This window comes from Siphateles boraxobius, unplaced genomic scaffold, assembly GCF_051911475.1.
Source record: "Siphateles boraxobius isolate OS27281-9 unplaced genomic scaffold, OSU_SipBor_1 18, whole genome shotgun sequence".
NCBI classification, from domain to species: domain Eukaryota; kingdom Metazoa; phylum Chordata; class Actinopteri; order Cypriniformes; family Leuciscidae; genus Siphateles; species Siphateles boraxobius.
This window is the reverse complement of record NW_027508788.1, coordinates 1,508,320-1,528,544: the sequence shown is the minus strand read 5'-3', so window position 1 is coordinate 1,528,544 and position 20,225 is coordinate 1,508,320. Positions and strand designations below refer to the sequence as shown.

The window sequence follows — 20,225 nt, the reverse complement described above, 5'->3', positions numbered from 1 at the left end:
GGGCAGGTTCATTAGCTTTGTTTGTTGCACTCTAATCCGTGTGAACGCAACTTTAGGTGGATAAACATGTCCAGATGAAGGGATAAAGTTCGGCTTTTTGGAAGAATCAATGCTACTCTATCTTTCTTACGAGAGTAAGAACAGTAAATCTACTGTTATTGTATGTGCTATCTGACTAACGGTAGCTCTGTTATATAAGCAATAGAACAATGTACAATGACCATGTCTGCCGCATATACCATACAGCAATAATAGCATTTCTGACAGGCGATAGTGTTTATTTACGTTTAATTGGTGGGTAATCCATTTCGTAATGTAAGGTCGTCTAACTCGATCCAATGGCGGTATTCGAATTAGCGGTGAAGGTCTTTGCGTGTTACTGTCTTTTCTCGTGGCAAAGTATTTTTGGTTAAATGCAATACATTTTATCTTATGTATTAACTCGTTTCATCTGACTCCATAAAATGAAAAGGTTTTTCAATGATATCTGTGCATCATTAAATATACGTTAATGTTTGACTATTCCTTTTAACTCCAATGAAAATAAAGTCAAAGTCTTTTAGAATAATCAAATATAACAATTTATTATGTCAGGTAAATGTATTATTACAATTCCATAATCAATTGAAAGATAATCAATGCAAACCATCAAATGTTCTAGAACAAAGAGGAAAATCCTTTACCCGACACTGTATGGCTACGTGAGCTGAGAGTCGCGAGACCCTCAACCAGACGGGCTAATCTGAATACAGAAAAAACAGCCCTGAGCTCTCGTTGCATTTTCCTTATATAGCCAGACCTTATTTGATATGTAAAACTTGAGTTTAGTGGAAATTTACTGTATTCCCCCACCATTACTGGGGGTAGAAGTTGACCATCTGCTAAGAATAGTGGAAATTAGCATTCATGAAGTTACACCTTTGGGAGTGCCTAGAGACCACATTCCTTTGTGTGCCAGTTATTCCTAAACTCTTAAAAACCTTATTACCTTTTGTTTTACTTCTTTGGGAATGAGACATTTGTACCAGTCGCACCGAGACATTTCAAATAATACCAAACATGTATAAACCTTGATGATAATAATTCAAATTAAACCATTTAGATTCTTGTGTGAGTTTGGGAGATCTCTGCCAGGATGAAGAATGGGGGAGAGAAATGTAGAATTAGGATGAGGGAGGTGAGACCTTCGTCTCAATAGTGCATGAGGGGGAGTTCAAATGTTAATTTCCTTTGTTTTCTCAGAGAGTGGCCCTCTCTTAAAGTCCTTACAGTTTTTCCAGTCTTACAGTAACAATCTACTCCAAAATAACAAAACAACAATAACAAAATACTCCATGGTGTTGATGGATGCTGATGAGACGGACGCGTTCAAAGAAAATCTGGTGCATTGACGATCACAAACTCGTGGGAGGGTATTCGTTGATAGTGGGGGAGGGGCATGAGAGTTGTAAACATTCAAAATTTTGCCTAAGTCCACTCAATCTGCCAGACTTGCCGACTGCAGCTTTAAGTAAATGTATCAATAAATGAAATCCAAGAGAAGTGCATATCTTTTCTCTGAAGCCAGGAGTATGAAACTGAACTCAACTGAAATCGTTAAAAACAATATGACATATGAAAACCATTGTAATTAAATTAGATTAAAGAACCAAATGCTTAAACTGCTCCATGCAACAATAGATTTAAATGAATCCATAACATTTACCCTGTTGAAAATGTTTAAAGGAAAACAATAGATCTGATGATATAGCCTACTAAATAGACCATTTTGGAGTAGACATCGCCATTCGTTTTGAATGGTGTGGAGGAAATTAAACAGAAAATTATTATGTATTGTGAAAATACAGAAGAAATAGTAGTGTTATTACAACAAATGAGGAGGAAATGAGTGAATGATACTATCTAATTGAAGGACCTATTAGATCCAGAACAAATAATAATACATTTTTGAAGAATACAGGGGCCTATAGCATGAAGCCGGTTTAGGTGGCTAGCCAGCTATGTTTCAGTTTAGTTTGCGTCAACCCTGGGTTTTAGGGACCATGAAAGTGGTTTGGCTTTTAGCAGTGTTCATTGCCATAGTAACTTACCCTCCACGGCTAACCTGGTCCGGGGCAGGTTATGTTCTAGGTAAGAGGTTGCTAACTGAACTTGGACCAATCAGCTGTGAGCAAAGTGACACATGCCTGATGCGATAAAGTCACTCCACCTGTTTCTACTCCAAATTAAAGGTCACTACATAGCAAATGATTTTTAAAGACAAAATCGTCTAGTTTTTAGTGATGCTAATTTGGAAAAATAAATTTGTATGATTTAGATATTATTTAGGCCTATGTAATTATTATACCCTTTATCAATCACAGATGTACAATTTTAGTTCATCAATTATTATTACGCAGTTTAAATGAATAAATATATAAAAGTAATGTAAATACACTTTAGCATCAATAGATGAAGTTATAAAATAACTACATGTGAGCTTAAATGTTGAATTCTCTCTATACCTTTATCAGCTGTATAAAATAACTTCACAACTTTTACTTGCACTGAGCGAGACTTTTTCTTTTAGTTGTCCTCTTTCATAGATAGCTGTTTTCTTCTTGCTGTGTAAATTTGTTTAAATTCTTACTATTTTAATACTTTTATTTAATAAGTGAATTGCGCTGCTTCTCTCGTGAGAAATTAATCTGTTTCACTCTTTCTCAACATGTGATTGGCTGTTTGCTACTGATGTCACACTTAAACTCCTAAAATAAGGATCAAAGCCTGACTTGACAGAGAAAGTTGATGATCAGCATCATGGTACCACCAAAGCCTGGTTGGATTGGTTTGGTTTTGTCAACGCTAAACTAATCCTGTAACCCTGAGTTTGTTCAACTACCATCATGGTACAGGCCCCAGTTCTAATAAACAAGAAATAAGTTCCCTTTCGAAAGGTCACTTCGTATTGTGTAGCTATACGCAGTGGGGAAACTCCTTTTCCTCGATTTACTGAAGCCTGTATGTAAAACGCATTTGCAGCTGCACAGCTAGCACACTGAGCGTCTGGCATGCTCATAGGCTGTGCTGAAGCAACTGCACATCCAATGGCGCGGGCGACTCTGACGTGCGACCAATGAGCTAGCCCAACGTCAGAGCCCAGCAAGGGGGCGATGCCGCTTCAGCCACGCTGTCTATTCCAAGAAAGAAGAAGCGTCGCAGCCAACGGCAACCGGAGGGTATGGAAGTTGGTGAACGCACGCCGGCCGCGTCCCCGCGTGCTTCACTTACTCCTACTCGGACGACATCACTGGTCCTGTTTGTAGGAGACCAGTGCCATCCCCCCCACGTGGAGGGCCTCGTCTCCTTCGGCGGATCTCTCGTGCGCGACGACAGCCTGTCCATCGCCGCTTCGGAGGATGAGTGGCCAGGCTCTCCTCGACCCTGTCACCGCTTCTCAGTCTGTGGCTAGTGGTTCAGCGACCAGGAAAAACTCAGACGCCGAAATGCTTCGGATCCTGACGAAGGCCGTCGCGGACCTCGAGCTAGAGTGGACCACGCCCGAGGAGCCGCCGCATAGTCGGCTGGATGGATGGTTCCTGTCGGGGCGCCAGCAGGCCCCTCGTCACAAACCAGCGCCATTTTTCCCCGAGGTCCACGAGGAGCGCACCAAGTCCTGGCGCGCTCCGTACTCAGCACGTGTGGGATCTGCAGTTTCCGCGACGCTCTCCTCTGTGGATGGCGCAGCGGAAAAGGGTTATGAGTCTTTGCCGCCCCTCGAAGAGGCCGTGGCTGCTCATCTTTGCCCGAGCACTGCAGCTAGCTGGCGAGCTAGAGCCTCTTATCCCAACAAACCCTGCCGAAACACCTCAGCCCTCGCTGGACGCGCGTATTCCGCCTCCGGTCAGGCTGTGATTGACCAGGTACCTCCGAAGTCGTCTTGTTTGGTCATCGGGTTTTCCCATTCAAGATATTTGTGAGGCGGCCGGCTGGTCCTCGCCTTCCACATTTCTATAATATGGAGGTGCCTTCCCTGCAGGCGAAGGTACTTTCGGTATGATTAAGACCCGACGGTGTCTGGTCTTGTCTACAAAGATTACTGTGCATAATCATATACATATATATATATATATATATATATATAAAATCTGCTTAGGCCGGTTATAAAATTGTGCTAATAATCCCGACAGTGTCTGGTTTTGTTAGTATATTCTGTCAGTTGTACTGACTCATATTTATTTTTCAGGCCCGAAAGTGTCTGGTCTGTTATGTATATAAATATATTTGTTGGGTTCTGGCTTGTTTTGTTAGCTCAGGGGTCCTGAGTTGCAGGGCAACCAGTTACTTAGGGTTCGGCGTTTTGCATGGCGTCCCCAAATGACCGTAGAGAGGGAACGAGTATTGCGTAGCCGGCCGCACTATAGTAACTGGTGAAGTTCTCGCTTCAGTCGTATAAACCTGCTATAATGGCTAATTCGGGGGTCTATATAGGCTAGGCCACGCCCCCTCGGTGGGCTCTGACGTTGGGCTAGCTCATTGGTCGCACGTCAGAGTCGCCCGCGCCATTGGATGTGCAGTTGCTGCAGCACAGCCTATGAGCGTGCCAGACGCTCAGTGTGCTAGCTTTGCAGCTGCAAATGCGTTTTACATATAGGCTTCAGTAAATCGAGGAAAAGGAGTTTCCCCACTGCGTATAGCTACGCAATACTCGTTCCCTCTCTCAGGGAACTGAGGTTACGATAGTAACCGAGTAGTTTGTTTTTGTTTTGTTATTTGCTGTTGTTTTTCTTGTCCATCCTCTTCTGGTTTGGGGGAGTCATGAGCAGAGGCCAGAGCTGAACACGCAGTGCTTATGGCAAGCCGTTTTAGCTTAAAATGTTCTTAGTGTTATGCCTACCCACAAGAGCCTGATTACAAAAACAAAAGTCTCACAATTAAATCCATGCCCCAAGAACACAATTATAATTATGTTCTCATCATAATTGTATTTTTACGAACACATCTTTTTTAGATCTCTCTAATTTAACTGTTACCAGTAAAATGTTATTACAATGAGTAACGCTGGGAACATTTTAAGCTAAAACGGCTTTCCATGTGCGCTGGCTGAAGCCCTGGCTCTCGTTGGCCAGGGGACGATGGGGAGTAGAGTGTCTGGATCATGCTGTTCTGGCTCTCTATGCCCTCTGGTATTGCATTAGTTTGCCGCTGTATTTATTTATCCTACCCTCTAGGGGTCAGTATCTTCTTTAGCGGGTTTGGGTTTTTCTTCTATGTTTTTTCGCGTGCGCAAGTTCAACGCACGTTAGTGATGAGCGGAAGCAACAGGCAGAAAAGTTTGTCTCACGAGGTGTTAGGAAAATGTTCCTGAGGCGTTTACATTTCTTCTCTCCTCTCAAACCCCCGTATATCTTCGAGAAGCGTTGATATGACATAATCTGTAAGTAGCCTAATTTATTGCCCATATTGTTTTTCTAAATAATCTGTTATTTGAGAGGTTATGTTAACTCTTCCTAGCGAACGTTACTAGCTTCGTGTTTAGTATGCGATCGCGCAATATACTATAAGTCGATGCTATATATAACTCTGTTGTTTTTTTTGTCATCCCGGTCGTCAGATTGTACTTATAGGTTGTTTAAGATTGAACGAATAGTCTCGGTGATTCCTGTATAGCTTTGATGAAGACTGGGTGAATTCGCGTTCGACTAAATGTAATGTAGAAAGAACAAATTTATAGCTTTATTATTCAGTAGCGGGAATTTATGCCGGGATCTCAGACACATTGATCAATATTCTGAACTGATTGTGAATTTGTGTACAATTATCTGCAGTATATTCAGCAGCCTGCATGATAGCGTCTTGGTGCAAGTTGTATTGTTTTATCACTGTAATCTGGTGATTCTTATGTTTTGTATTCTAATTATTTCTAATATGTAAAGGCACAACAATGTGTTTTGATTTGTTAAATGTATCTTTGATAGTATTTTTTTGTATGTTCACAGTTTTACAGTAAAAAGACAAGAAGGAAAAATAGTGAGAAGAAAACCGAGTCTTGTCATTCCTAGGAACCTCCTTTCCTTGTTGTATTGTTTAGCTCGCTGCATAGGCTGAGTCGCTACACACTCAGTTGAGGGCAGAAGAGTAAAAAGATTATCCATCTAGCAAGCATTCGAGATGTCTCAATCAGGAACTACGCCACCTATGTCCCAGATGGTAGCCCGGTCGGAGTGCCACTCACGTTCTTCACGCCGTTCGTCCACCAGCCAAGCTGCAGCACGAGCCCGAGCAGACGCAGAAGCTGCCCGCACCAGAGCACAGTACGCCAAACGCCAGATCGATATGGAGGTTGAGAAGGCGCGCATCGAGGCAACGCTAAACGCTCTGAAGAAGGAGGGTGAGGCTGAAGCAGCGCTTGCTGCAGCTCATGTCCTGGAAGCGGCGGCTGACGAGGAGCACCACGCCATCGACCTCACTGATCAGAGCATCTCCCCTAAAACGCCTCCTTCCATCAGACGTGCTCGAGACTATGTAAACGCTCACTTCACCAACGTCAGTTCGGAGGTCAAAGAAGAAAGGCCTGACACAGGACAACTGGTCAGTCATGACGACTCTCGCCATTTACAACAGAGCCAAACACCAGTCGCTTCCTCTCCAGATGAACATCTCACTGATTTTGTAGGCAGAGAGCAGCTGATGTCCCCTCCTACACACATAAAAATGGACATTACACCCCAGACTAGACCTTCAGTGACTTCACAGTCTGAACTGTCGGATCTAGCAGCCTACCTAGCACGCCGTGATCTGCTCACAGCCGGATTCAAGGTTTTCGACAACCGTCCTGAGTCTTACTTGTCCTGGAAGTCCATCTTCGGCAACGCCATAGTAGGCCTCAACCTCAAGCCCAGCGAAGAACTTGACCTTCTAACCAAGTGGCTCAGTGGGGAGTCACTTCAACACGCTCTGAGGATCAGGGCGGTCCATATGAACAACCCACAAGCAGGCCTCCAACGTTTGTGGCAGCGTCTAGATAAGAGTTATGGCTCCCCAGAGGTAGTCGAAGCGTCACTCTTCCAACGCTTACAGACTTTTCCAAAGATATCGAATAAAGACGCTCATCTGCTGCAGGAGCTTGCAGATCTTCTGCTAGAGTTAGAGTATGCTCAAAGTGAAAATTATCTGCCAGGCCTTAGCTTTCTTGACACCCCAAGGGGGATAAACCCGATTGTCGAAAAGCTCCCTTATGGACTCCAGGAGTCATGGGTGAAACAAGGGACAAAATACAAAAGAGACAATGGTGCAGTATACCCACCTTTCTCATATTTTGTTCAGTTTGTAAATGACTATGCCGAAATGAAAACAGACCCTAGCTTTATGTTACAAAGTCCAAACATAGTAGCTCCAAAGGTTGACAAGACACTGGTAAAACCAACCAGATACAGAGTTCCTGTTGCAGTGAACAAAACAGATATCAGTCAAACAAACGGCACAGCCCAAACATTCTTTTTCAATCCGGACAAGCAATGTCCTATTCACCACAAGCCCCATTCACTCGCTAAATGCAGGGGATTTAGGTCAAAAACACTAGATGAAAGGAAAGGTATTCTCAAAGAACACGCTATTTGTTATAAGTGTTGTTCTTCCACAAGTCACAGAGCTAAAGACTGTAAAGCCATCATCCAATGCTCAGAATGTAATAGTGATGTGCACGTCTCCGCCATGCATGCTGGTCCACCTCTGTGGACACCCAAAGACTCTAACCCTCGGTCTCAGAGCCACGGCGGGGAGTCCGATTCCCAGAGCCCTGTAACTACAACCAGTTGCACAGAGGTGTGCGGCCAAGGCCTCAAAGGTAAATCCTGCGCTAAGATTTGCTTAGTCAACGTGTATCCCCGCACATCCCCTGAAGAGAAAAGGAGGATGTACGCCATGTTAGATGATCAAAGCAACTCATCCTTAGCCAGGTCTGCCTTCTTTGACATGTTTAAGGTAAAAGGTACCATACTCCCATACACCATGAAAACATGCGCTGGTTTATCAGAGACTGGAGGGCGCAGAGCCAGTGACTTTGTTATCGAGAATGTAAATGGCAAAGTGTCCATGCTGCTGCCCATACTAACAGAATGTGATCAGATTCCAGATAATAGGGACGAGATTCCCACCTCTGAGGCTGTGTCGGCTCACCCTCATCTACAGGCAATTGCTTCGCAGATTCCTCCCCTGGACCCATCAGCAGAAATCCTTCTCCTCTTGGGCAGGGACATCATCCAAGCTCACAAGGTCCGCAGTCAGGTGAATGGTCCAAACAGTGCGCCTTATGCTCAACGCCTTGATCTGGGATGGGTAGTTATAGGCGATGTCTGCCTCTCAGGGGTCCACAAACCCACAGTGAACTCTTTTAAGACGAACATTCTTAACAATGGCCGCCCTACCTTCCTCAGCCCCTGTGAAAACAAAATCTGTATCAAAGACAAATACACAGAAAGCTGTCATACCCTCAATAAGGCACAAATTGAATTGGGCAGACACATTTTCCAGCAAACAGCAGATGATGACAAAGTGGCACTTTCAGCAGAAGATGCTTTGTTCTTGGAAATTATGCACAAAGAATTTGCAAAAGATGATGCGAATAATTGGGTAGCTCCTCTCCCATTTCGCACCCCCAGACAGCGTTTGCCCAACAACAGGGGCCAGGCCCTCAGTCGTTTAATGTCGCTCCGCAAAACGCTGAAAAGGAAACCTGAAATGAGGGAGCATTACGTTGAGTTTTTGGATAAAATCTTCAGTAAGGGCCACGCCGAACCAGCTCATGCTCTTTCTCCAGACCAAGAATGCTGGTACCTCCCTAGTTTTGGAGTTTACCACCATCAAAAGCCAGGGAAAATTAGGGTAGTCTTTGACTCGAGTGCTCAATACGACAATGTTTCTCTCAATGACGTGCTACTAAAAGGGCCAGATCTCAATAACACTCTCGTGGGAGTTCTGATGCGTTTCAGATTTGACCCATACGCAGTCATGGCAGACGTGGAGCAAATGTTTCACAACTTTCTAGTCAGAGAGGACCATCGTAACTACCTTCGCTTCTTGTGGTTCAAAAACCACGATCTGGATGGAGAAGTGCAGGAATTCAGGATGAGAGTGCACGTATTTGGGAACTGCCCCTCCCCATCAGTGGCCATCTATGGACTGAAACGGTCAGCGATGGAGGGGGAAAGGGAATACGGCAGTGATGCAAGAGAGTTCATTGAACGTCACTTTTATGTAGATTATGGACTAAAATCATTCTCTTCCACAGATGAGGCCATTGACATTCTCTTTAGAGCCCAGAAAATGCTGGCTCAGTGTAACATACGCCTGCACAAAATCTCATCTAACTGTCCTATCATCACAAGTGCCTTTCCAAGTGAGGACCTTGCAACGGACATGCAGGGCCTTGACCTCGGGCAGACTGCCCCTCCCATCCAGCGCAGCTTAGGCTTGGGCTGGGACCTGTCCACAGACCTGTTCAAGTTTCAGGTAACAGTCAATGAAAAACCCTTCACTAAACGGGGAGTGCTGTCAGTTATTAATAGTGTGTTCGACCCACTTGGCTTTGCCGTCCCAGTCATTGTAGAAGGTAGGGCCATACTGAGAGACATTTCCACTGACATTTGTGAATGGGACACCGAACTGCCTAAAGGAAAATTACAACAGTGGCAACAATGGAAGGACTCCCTCAAATATCTACGACAACTTGAAATCCCCAGAATGTACACCTCAATACCACTATCTGCAGCTCTAACTAAGGAGATCCATGTCTTTTGTGATGCCTCCACTAAGGCAGTGGGCGCTGTTGCTTACCTCAAACTCACAGATAGAGATGGACACAGTGAAGTGGGTTTTCTTCTCGGCAAAGTACGGCTTTCCCCAAAACCAGACATCACCATACCCAGACTTGAACTTTGCGCAGCAGTCCTGGCTGTTGAGGCGGCCGAGTTAGTCCAGGAGGAGCTAGACGTCACAGTCGAACAAATGAGCTTCTACACAGACTCCAAAGTAGTGCTCGGTTACATCTTTAACAAAAAGAGACGCTTTCATGTTTATGTGCACAACAGAGTAGAACGCATCAGGCGCTTCACACAAACCCACCAGTGGCATTACGTGCCCACTCATTTAAATCCCGCTGATCATGCCACACGATCACTGCCTGCTGAGCAGCTTTCTAACTCCACATGGATCAGTGGACCCGTTTTCCTTTCCAATTCAGGAAAAAGTCAAGTACAGGCAGAGTTGTTTGATCTTGTAGACCCAGAGACTGACAATGAACTGAGACCTGAGGTCACTACTTGTGCCACCACTATCTCAAAGGATGGACTCAGTAGCGTCAGATTTGAAAGGTTTTCGAGTTGGAATGTACTACTCAGAGCTATATCCAAACTCCAACACATTGCCCAGTCATTTAAGCTGAACCCAAAGAGCTCATGTCACGGCTGGCACAGCTGTAACGAACACTCATCCGAAAAACAACTCAACCAAGCCAAGAAAATGATCATTCACACTGTTCAAAAGGAGGTTTACTCCGAAGAAATGAGACAAGTTGAAAAAGGGGTACCCCTTAAGAACTCAAGCCCACTCAGCAAACTGAGCCCGTTTGTCGACTCGAATGGAATCCTCAGAGTAGGTGGGAGGCTGAAGCGTGCACAGTTGACATCGGATGAAACAAATCCCATCCTCATCCCTGGAAAGCACCACCTTGCTCAGCTCATTATAAAACACTTCCATGGTAAAGTATGCCATCAGGGACGGCATTTTACGGAAGGGGCAGTTAGGACTGCAGGTTTTTGGATTGTGGGAGGTAAAAGAGCAATAAGCAGAGTGATATTCAGATGCGTCACATGCCGCAAACTAAGGGGGAGACAACAGGAACAGATCATGGCTGAGCTACCAGAGGACAGGCTGTCCACGGACCCTCCTTTCACACATGTAGGCCTTGATGTGTTCGGCCCCTGGCCTGTCATGATCAGAAAAACACGTGGTGGGCAATCAGATGCTAAGCGATGGGCAGTCATATTTACGTGTATGAGCACACGTGCCATCCACATTGAAACTATAGAATCGATGGACACGTCATCGTTCATAAATGCCCTGCGTCGTTTCTTTGCCATCAGGGGAGCAGTCAAACTTCTTAGATCTGATTGTGGCACAAATTTTGTGGGTGCCTGCAAGGAACTGCAAATAGACAAACAGGGCTGTCACAACAGCAAACTTCACAACTTCCTCAAAGACTCCGGCTGTAAATGGCATTTCAACCCCCCACATGCATCTCATATGGGTGGCTCCTGGGAGCGCATGATTGGGGTCACACGTAAAATCCTCGATGCAATGCTCCTGGAACACAGACATGTAAGGCTCACTCATGAGATATTAGTGACATTAATGGCTGAAATCACTGCGATAGTAAATGCTCGTCCGCTCACAGCAGTTTCTACAGATCCAGAAAACCCAGCCATTCTTACCCCTGCCATGCTACTCACACAAAAGGTTGCGACTCCACCTATCCCACCAGGTCAGTTTGAAAGCAGGGATCTTTACAGAGCGCAATGGAGGCGCGTGCAATACCTTGCCGATGTTTTCTGGAGCCAATGGCAAAGGGAATACCTCTCAGGACTTCAGAACCGCCGCAAATGGAAAGCAGTAAAACCAAATCTACAAACAGGAGATGTTGTTCTGCTAAAGGAGGCACTTGAACATAGGAATAACTGGCCACTTGGACTCATCACCAAAATCTTCCCAAGCGGGGATGGACTTGTTAGGAAAGTAGAGGTGAAGATTTTCCGCGATGGTGAACTCAGAGCATACATAAGACCTATAAGTGAGGTTGTGTTGTTGGTGTCCAGGGACAATGCTTAAAAAAAAAAGAAGAAATCAGGCATTTTGGTTTATTGTATTTTATCTATATTCACATGCTGGTTATGGATGACATCTTACTGATGTCAGGCGGGGAGTGTTCTGGCTCTCTATGCCCTCTGGTATTGCATTAGTTTGCCGCTGTATTTATTTATCCTACCCTCTAGGGGTCAGTATCTTCTTTAGCGGGTTTGGGTTTTTCTTCTATGTTTTTTCGCGTGCGCAAGTTCAACGCACGTTAGTGATGAGCGGAAGCAACAGGCAGAAAAGTTTGTCTCACGAGGTGTTAGGAAAATGTTCCTGAGGCGTTTACATTTCTTCTCTCCTCTCAAACCCCCGTATATCTTCGAGAAGCGTTGATATGACATAATCTGTAAGTAGCCTAATTTATTGCCCATATTGTTTTTCTAAATAATCTGTTATTTGAGAGGTTATGTTAACTCTTCCTAGCGAACGTTACTAGCTTCGTGTTTAGTATGCGATCGCGCAATATACTATAAGTCGATGCTATATATAACTCTGTTGTTTTTTTTGTCATCCCGGTCGTCAGATTGTACTTATAGGTTGTTTAAGATTGAACGAATAGTCTCGGTGATTCCTGTATAGCTTTGATGAAGACTGGGTGAATTCGCGTTCGACTAAATGTAATGTAGAAAGAACAAATTTATAGCTTTATTATTCAGTAGCGGGAATTTATGCCGGGATCTCAGACACATTGATCAATATTCTGAACTGATTGTGAATTTGTGTACAATTATCTGCAGTATATTCAGCAGCCTGCATGATAGCGTCTTGGTGCAAGTTGTATTGTTTTATCACTGTAATCTGGTGATTCTTATGTTTTGTATTCTAATTATTTCTAATATGTAAAGGCACAACAATGTGTTTTGATTTGTTAAATGTATCTTTGATAGTATTTTTTTGTATGTTCACAGTTTTACAGTAAAAAGACAAGAAGGAAAAATAGTGAGAAGAAAACCGAGTCTTGTCATTCCTAGGAACCTCCTTTCCTTGTTGTATTGTTTAGCTCGCTGCATAGGCTGAGTCGCTACACACTCAGTTGAGGGCAGAAGACATGCTAATAGTAGGTGTCGGTAATGCACAAGCTTTGGTGTGATCCGCCAAAAACTGAAGAAGAAGTAGAAGTTACAGTAACTTGCAGCTGTGCATGTTGGCAGAAAAACAGTGGTAACAAGTGAAGAAAAACAGGCGAGATCAGAGGGATAGTCTACATGTGAATAAATGCCTAAATTAAACCTGTTTATCAAATAATGCAATCGTGTCTTTTCATCATATAAAGCGATCAATTAGCTTGATGATCTCTTGTCAAAGTGGTAGTTACATGGACTGACAATGGAGGGACAGAAATCTCTCAGTTTTCATTAAAAATTACTTCATTTGTGTTCAAAGAGGAACTAAAGTCTTACAGGTTTGGAACAACATGAGGGTGAGTAAATGATGACAGAATTTTCATTTTTGGATGAATGCCCTTTAAATAAATTAGGGATGCACCGATATTAAAATTTTGGTCATACCGATAACCGATAATTAATTTTATTTGAAAGCAGATAACCAATATAGTGGCCAATAAATCTAAATCCAAATTTTTATATAATTTTTGAGAGCCTGATTACAAAAACAAAAGTCTCACCATTAAATCCATGCCCCCAAGCACACAATTATAATGATGTTCTCATTATTATTGTATGTAGCCTTAACCTATACAGAGTTGCTTGACTTTTTAAATTATTCCATTCATATTTCAAACAGTTCAAAACTATCATGGCGAACAGTGTGTGCATCTGAAGTGTCTCAGACGAAGGAAATAATTCACTATTTCTCAGCTTTAATCGGACAAGTTTTCTCATTGGGCTGATAATGATAACATTTAAAATGAATATATATCGGCCAATACTGATATGGTATTGTTGGCAAAGAATCGCACTTCATGCTGGCTAATAACTATAAAGAAATTTACAACACAATAAAAGGGCATTTTCAAAGTATACTTCATTTGGTTTTTCCAAAAATCCCAATATATCTATTTTTTTTCACCAATGCAAAAGTATCAACAGTATAAAAATAAGATCATTTTACTGCAGTTGTGGACGCTTCTCTAAAAGTATCTCTTCTAAACATTCCATAAGAACAGGATCCACTTTTGGATCTACTTTATTAGCAAACCAGTGGCCATAGTTTAGGAGCCATCTGAGTTCAGCAGCACCATAAATACACACTTCTCGCACATGGTCTCCAGTGCACGGTGGGTAAAGATTCTCTTCTAAATAGGACCACTTAACTAGGCGAGTTTTACTGATCAGTTCTGAGATCTCAGGATCAGATCTTGGCACCTCACCTGGTACTCCAGGCACACGAACCAAAGTCGCCCAGAAATGTTCGTCAGGTGAGTATGTATCCTCAGACCAAGCCAAGAAATCCCTGGCAAGGAAACTCCAGTGAACAAAAAACACAAATTCCCTTGAGAGAGTAAAGTATGCGCTGCCCACAAACATTTCAATGTTGTGAGGTGGTGAAGATTTCTCCTCAGAAGTGGCAACAGGTGTTTCATAGTACTCGAAATTGTTATTTTTCAGGATATGATGAACACTCCAGCGCCATTCCTTTCCTTCAGGCCACTTGCTCTCCACCATGTTCCTGCCTTTCAGCTCCTTCAGATCCGACACCAGCTCAGCGTTTGTCCGCAGTGGAAAGTCCTGACCACACAGGTTGATGACATACTTCCACTTTACCTCAGAATCTAGCAGGTCAGAAAGGCAATTCAGATCCGCTTTGAGTCGTGAGATGCCTGCATACTGCACCCTCTCCAGTTTAGAGGCAATGAAGACTTTGGGGATGCAACGGGCCAGACCTTTCATTGCTGAAATAAAGTCAGCTGAGGACTTCAGATCATAATGTATGCAGTATATGTTATGCGGCATATAAATGGCCCTGAGCATCCGCTCCACAAGAGCTGCATCCTGGTGAACAACCAAAGAGTAAGCAATAGGAAATTCACGCTCAAATTCAGTGCCTTGAATTGCATCATAGCCCTGTGATGCAAACAGATCACAACCAGAGGTGGCATCAGCGATAGTCTGGTCAGTTGCTGGTACGTAGGATTTTTGCTTGCGGATGGCTAAAGTTTTGCCCACTTCCACTGGTTCCATTTCATATATTGCTGTGCAATTAATGCCATATTGTACTGTCAGCCATTGCCTCTCAGAAACTCTAGTTTTCCATCCTCTGCCTTTATTTACTCTTGAAAAAGTGATCGTAAAAAAACATATAAGTGCCAGTGTTAAAAAGATAAATATGCCAGTTCTCAGTTTGAGGTGAAGCCAAAAACTTCTCATTCTGTAGAGAAAAATGAATGCCCATGTTAGTAAAATTCATGCAACTGTAACCAATGAATTTGATGTTGTGTATGCTATATGGAAGTGTGGTCATACCTTTGCAATGCTTTGAGGTATTAAAATGAAACTTTCTCAGCATTGAAAAAAAAACCTCTGAGCGAACATAACAATGAGTTTGGTGAGCATGAGCAGTGCCACCTATTGCCATAAAAATAGAATAAAAAAGATTAAAACTTTGGTATAAACTTAAGCTTCAATTCTTCAAATTTTCCAGATTGATTGATGACTGTTATAAATATATCCAGGTTGAATGGCTGTATATGCTGTTTACATTTTAGTAACCCACTCCACTAAGCTTTCAGGCCGGCTTTTACAGCAACACAACAGCCCCTTTGAGGTAAACCACTGTGGGTAGACATGAGCACAGTTGAGACACCTTAATAACTTGCATGCGCAGCATGCAAAAGTTTTGATTTTTGCTGTGCACATGTGTATTAGTGTCCTCTTTGATCATGGGAAATTTTAACAATGTAAACATATCCGATCCAAAGATATCAGCAAAAGTTTTTTTTCTAAATTAAGACTTTCACTTCACCATGCCCACTCCACAATGAATAGCTTATTATCCTTATGTGACTGTTAAACGTAACTGGTATCAACACAAACGTTATCCTGTGGCCTAAAAACTGGCATATTTCATGGTATTGTGTCATGCAAGATCATTGCAAAATCTAGAGAAATGTGCGAGGTGACCATGGTTGAGACACACGTGTATCTGTACCCCCGATAGAGTTCTATTAAGAAATACAGTTTAGTTGTTCAGTGTTATGATAACAGGTTTAATGTCGCAATTAGCCAGCATAGGACACAAATGAAAATAAAATTTGATATTTGTGATATTTAAACTGTGTATTATTAATAAATATATTACATATATTGTTCCTGTTTTATATATTTAGTGCTAATTTAAATAAAATGAATGAATTTAAATGGATGAATAAATAAACATGTTGCCCAATTGTTCTTTTCTTTATTTGTCTTTATTTATTATGTTTGAAATGAACATCTAGTTACCTTTACATCATTAAAAATGGGTGTCTCAACTGTACCATGGTACTGTCTCAATTGTACCACATGGGTACAGTTGAGACAAAAAGCACCTTATTTTTATGAGTGAATTTTGGAAAATACAAACTACTTCTGGCTATTATTGATTGATAATATCTTAGTCTACATGCTAATGAAATGTCATGTGGTGTGTCATGTAGAAATTCACTTCTTTTCAGTATCTATTTTTGTGTGAAAATCAAAACGCAACTTTATCAACTGTACTCAGTCGACCCTATGTACAACCAGAATACATTTGATCAAATTCTCATGTTTATAAATGCAATTGGAGATAAAGTAGAAAGCCAAGTAGGCTATTTGAATATCATTCTGGCATGTTTTTTTGTTTTTTGCAGATTAATGTAGTAGGGTATTTATAAATGCTTAATAGTAAATGTATTTACATGAATCGTTAGTGTTCTACAGTTTACGTGTAAGCGGATAACTCGCCTAAATTAAAACATTAGTGAAACTTACTATGCAGTTACATCGACGTCCTCCGCAAACATGAAAGTAAGATTCTGGAGCTGCGCCATCTGGAAAAAAAAAAAGATTTAAAAATAATAATAATAATAAAATGTTAATTCCACATCGACAGATGCCAAACTAAACAAATTATTTACATAAATCAAAGACCGTGTAGCCCATAGGCTAAGAGCATGCATGTTACAAAATCCACTCGGCTTGCTGACACTGGCTGACACATTGCTTCCCTTATTTCAAATTAAAACACACCCCGACACACAGCAATACATTCTCGAACGATGAGACACTGAGTTGAGAAAAGTCCATTGCCATATGAAGACATGACGTTGATATTATAAAGAAACAACATTTATCTTTGACACGTTTTGGCCAAAGATGTAGGCATTTAGAAGATACACTTATCTATAAACTGAATTCAGTAAGCTGGAAAATATCCAGCCAATAAAGTCTTTCGCCTTAACTCACCTATTACGCAAGAACTCTAGCAAAAATGCAAGCTATCAAATGACTATCACACATCTGTTTTTGCTTATGACTTAGTTAATGTATGAGAAATAAAAAGTGATGTTCGAAGAGTTTCTCTCTCACACACACACACACACACACACACACACAGGGGCCAAGATGAAACATGTCTGGTTTTCGGGTATAGGGTACCTGAACCACACACATGAAATGCTGCTCCATTTTCGAAGTTTGTGCAGAAATAAAAGTTGGGGGCTTGCCAAAGTGACTTCCTGCTTATTTCCATTTTCATTCGGTCCCGCTAAGTTTGTAGGCCTATTACGAAAACAGTCCATGCTGGCCTGATGGTGTAGACTAGTTGTTAATGAAAAGGTCCCCCCCACCCCCCCATTTTTAATCGAAAGTACATGCTTTATTACACAATTATCATATTGGCTTGCATGACATTGATTTTAGTTTTAACAAGAATGTCAATAGTAACTTGATTATTCAAGTGCCTAATACATTTAGATAAGTTCGTTCATTTCCGCCATCTGGTGGGTAAACAAAAATACTGCCGAATCAAACGAAATATATTTTGTCATCCAAGTAAACAGCTTTAAAATATACAAATTAAAACAAAATAAGAATAGTATATATATATATATATATATATATATATATATACACTTTAATGTTTTATATATTTATGTATAATATATTATATAATGTATATTTAATATATGCTACTAACATATTTTAAATATAATACAATAAAACATATATAAATTTGCTTAGTCTAATAAACATTATTTCCCTAAATAAATAAAATGTTTGCCACTTTTTTCCAGCTGATAACAGTTATTTTATATATAAAACACAACAAACAATTTCTCTCATGTCTTTGGCAAATTCTGTGAACGTACCTAGGACTAATACAAAAAAGACACTGAACAATTAAAACAAAATACCAAAATAAAGCCTTTATTGTAGGAACTGCTGCAAATGGTTACACAATGCTGGCAGTAGGTTTACTTACAAACAGAACAAAATGTAGAACATAATAAATAAATAAATAAATAAAAATCACAGAAAAAAAATTATAAAATGATATTCATATATTTGGATGTAAATGCAGGTCTAATGTGTTCGCTGGAATGCTTGTTTCTTTGGACAAGGGCTGATGAGTCATCTTAGTGTCACTTTCTCTTTTGGAAATCCCGTATGAGGGCATTCATCTGTTAAAGCCATTGAAACAAGTTAGTCATGTCTTAGAGAATCGAAGAGAAAAATCAAGCCAAAACAAGAGCTGTATACCCACCAGTATTGTCTTCAGAATGTTTCTTCCCTGTGGTCTCAGGTAGCTGCATTTTCCTGCCTCACATAGTTTAATTTCCCCTGAAACCTGATTTTAAAGTAAAATAGAAGACAACGTGATGGCTTAAAGTTTACCAAAATATGTCTTTCCCAAACAAAGGCTAATAAGACATGTAAAGACAGTACATTGCTTCCACACAAACGCTAAATCCCATCGGGGTAAGAAACGTGACACTAAAATAATGCTGTAAACATTCACTGATAACACTTTTCAATAAGGTTTTATTAGTTAACTTATTATGAACTGATAATGAACTGCACATCTACAGCATTTATTAATCTTTGTTCATGTTAATTTCAACATTTACTAATACATACTAATACAACTAATAATAATACATTATTACAAAGTGGAATTTGTTAACATTAGTTAATACACTGTGAACTAACATGAACAAACAATGAACAGCTGTATTCTTAATAACTAACGATAACAAAGATTAACAATACAGTAACAAATGTATTACCCATGGTTAGTTCATGTTAGTTAATACATCAATTCATGTTAACAAATAAAACCTTATTGTAAATTGTTACCCATTAATTAACAATGTAGTTAATAAGTAATTAAATCTAAAATAAGAATAAACTTACACCTCAGTTTAAAATTTTGAGGTCAATAAGAATTTTATTCTTGAAAGAAATTAATACTTTTATTCAGCATGGATGCTTTAAATTGCTCAAAAGTGACAGTGACAACATTTATAATGTTACCTGCATTTTCTATGTCAAATAAATGCTGTTCTTTTGAACTTTATATTCGTATTAGGGCTAGAAAAAGAATATTAGGCATCATAACCGTTTTTAACATTGATAATACAAAATGTTTCTTTAGCAGCAAATCAGCCTTTTACAATGATTTCTGGAGAATCATGTGACACTGGCGACTGAAGACAGATTCTCCATCACAGAAATAAACTGCATATTAAAATATGTTAAAATGGAAAAAACTGTATTTTACTTGTAATACTGTTTCACAAAATGTTCCCTGTTTTTTTAATCAAATAAATCATTATGCATAGAGACTTTTTTTAAAAAAAAATATTACAAAATCATAACACAATGATTCACTGTAAAAATAAATGTTGATTAAAAGAAATAAAGATATAGATTTTTAGTGTAAATTATATAATACTTAATATTTTTTACTTTAAAAAATTTAAAAACATTTTACAGTAAATTACTTAAAATATTTTTTTATGTAATAAAAAAAAAATTTTTTTAATTCATAAACTAAAACATATATATATATATATATATATATATATAATTTTTTTTTTTTTACCCTTTTAAATCTAACTCCTCACAGTATATGAAAAAAGCAACTCACCACATGATAACCAATCAGTCAACTAATCGTTTTTCATTAGAAATGATGAAGAATTTTACATTGTGTGCCACATCACAACAAGACCATGCTTTTCGAACTGTCTTGTACTTTCTTTAGTAATATTCACACACCTCTGATGTATCGTAAATGTCTATCTCTCGCTTTCCTCCAGGGTACCAGCCATGAGACCAGTGCTGAGCGCTGGCAAACTGGGCACTTAGACACAGCAACATACCCATCAGCACAAGCAGCCTGCAGATGTGCACCAT

The 20,225-nt window shown here is 40.5% G+C and overlaps 2 protein-coding genes across 3 annotated transcripts; both read right to left on the bottom strand.

Moving 5' to 3' along the window:
• Positions 1 to 557: 557 nt before the first annotated feature.
• LOC143740769 (beta-1,3-galactosyl-O-glycosyl-glycoprotein beta-1,6-N-acetylglucosaminyltransferase 4-like) lies at positions 558 to 17,552 on the bottom strand. Of its 2 annotated transcripts, XR_013204896.1 has the most exons (6): positions 16,943 to 17,045; positions 16,797 to 16,855; positions 15,309 to 15,410; positions 12,935 to 15,213; positions 4,681 to 5,140; positions 558 to 2,955 (listed from the first exon to the last, which is right to left on the bottom strand). XR_013204896.1 is itself a non-coding variant. In XM_077232791.1 (4 exons), the coding sequence occupies exon 4, from the start codon at positions 15,210 to 15,212 to the stop codon at positions 13,953 to 13,955; it is 1,260 nt and encodes a 419-aa protein (XP_077088906.1). In that variant the 5' UTR covers position 15,213; positions 15,309 to 15,410; positions 16,797 to 16,855; positions 17,463 to 17,552; the 3' UTR covers positions 13,236 to 13,952. The 2 variants fall into 2 exon arrangements, 1 of the variants encoding a protein (XP_077088906.1); XM_077232791.1 differs by lacking the exons at positions 558 to 2,955; positions 4,681 to 5,140; positions 16,943 to 17,045 and adding an exon at positions 17,463 to 17,552 and having other exon boundaries at positions 13,236 to 15,213.
• An 896-nt stretch (positions 17,553 to 18,448) lies between these two features.
• gnrh2 (gonadotropin-releasing hormone 2) lies at positions 18,449 to 20,225 on the bottom strand. The gene is made up of 3 exons (XM_077232684.1): positions 20,088 to 20,225; positions 18,571 to 18,654; positions 18,449 to 18,487 (listed from the first exon to the last, which is right to left on the bottom strand). Exons 1-3 carry the CDS (start codon positions 20,223 to 20,225, stop codon positions 18,449 to 18,451), a joined length of 261 nt encoding a protein of 86 aa, XP_077088799.1.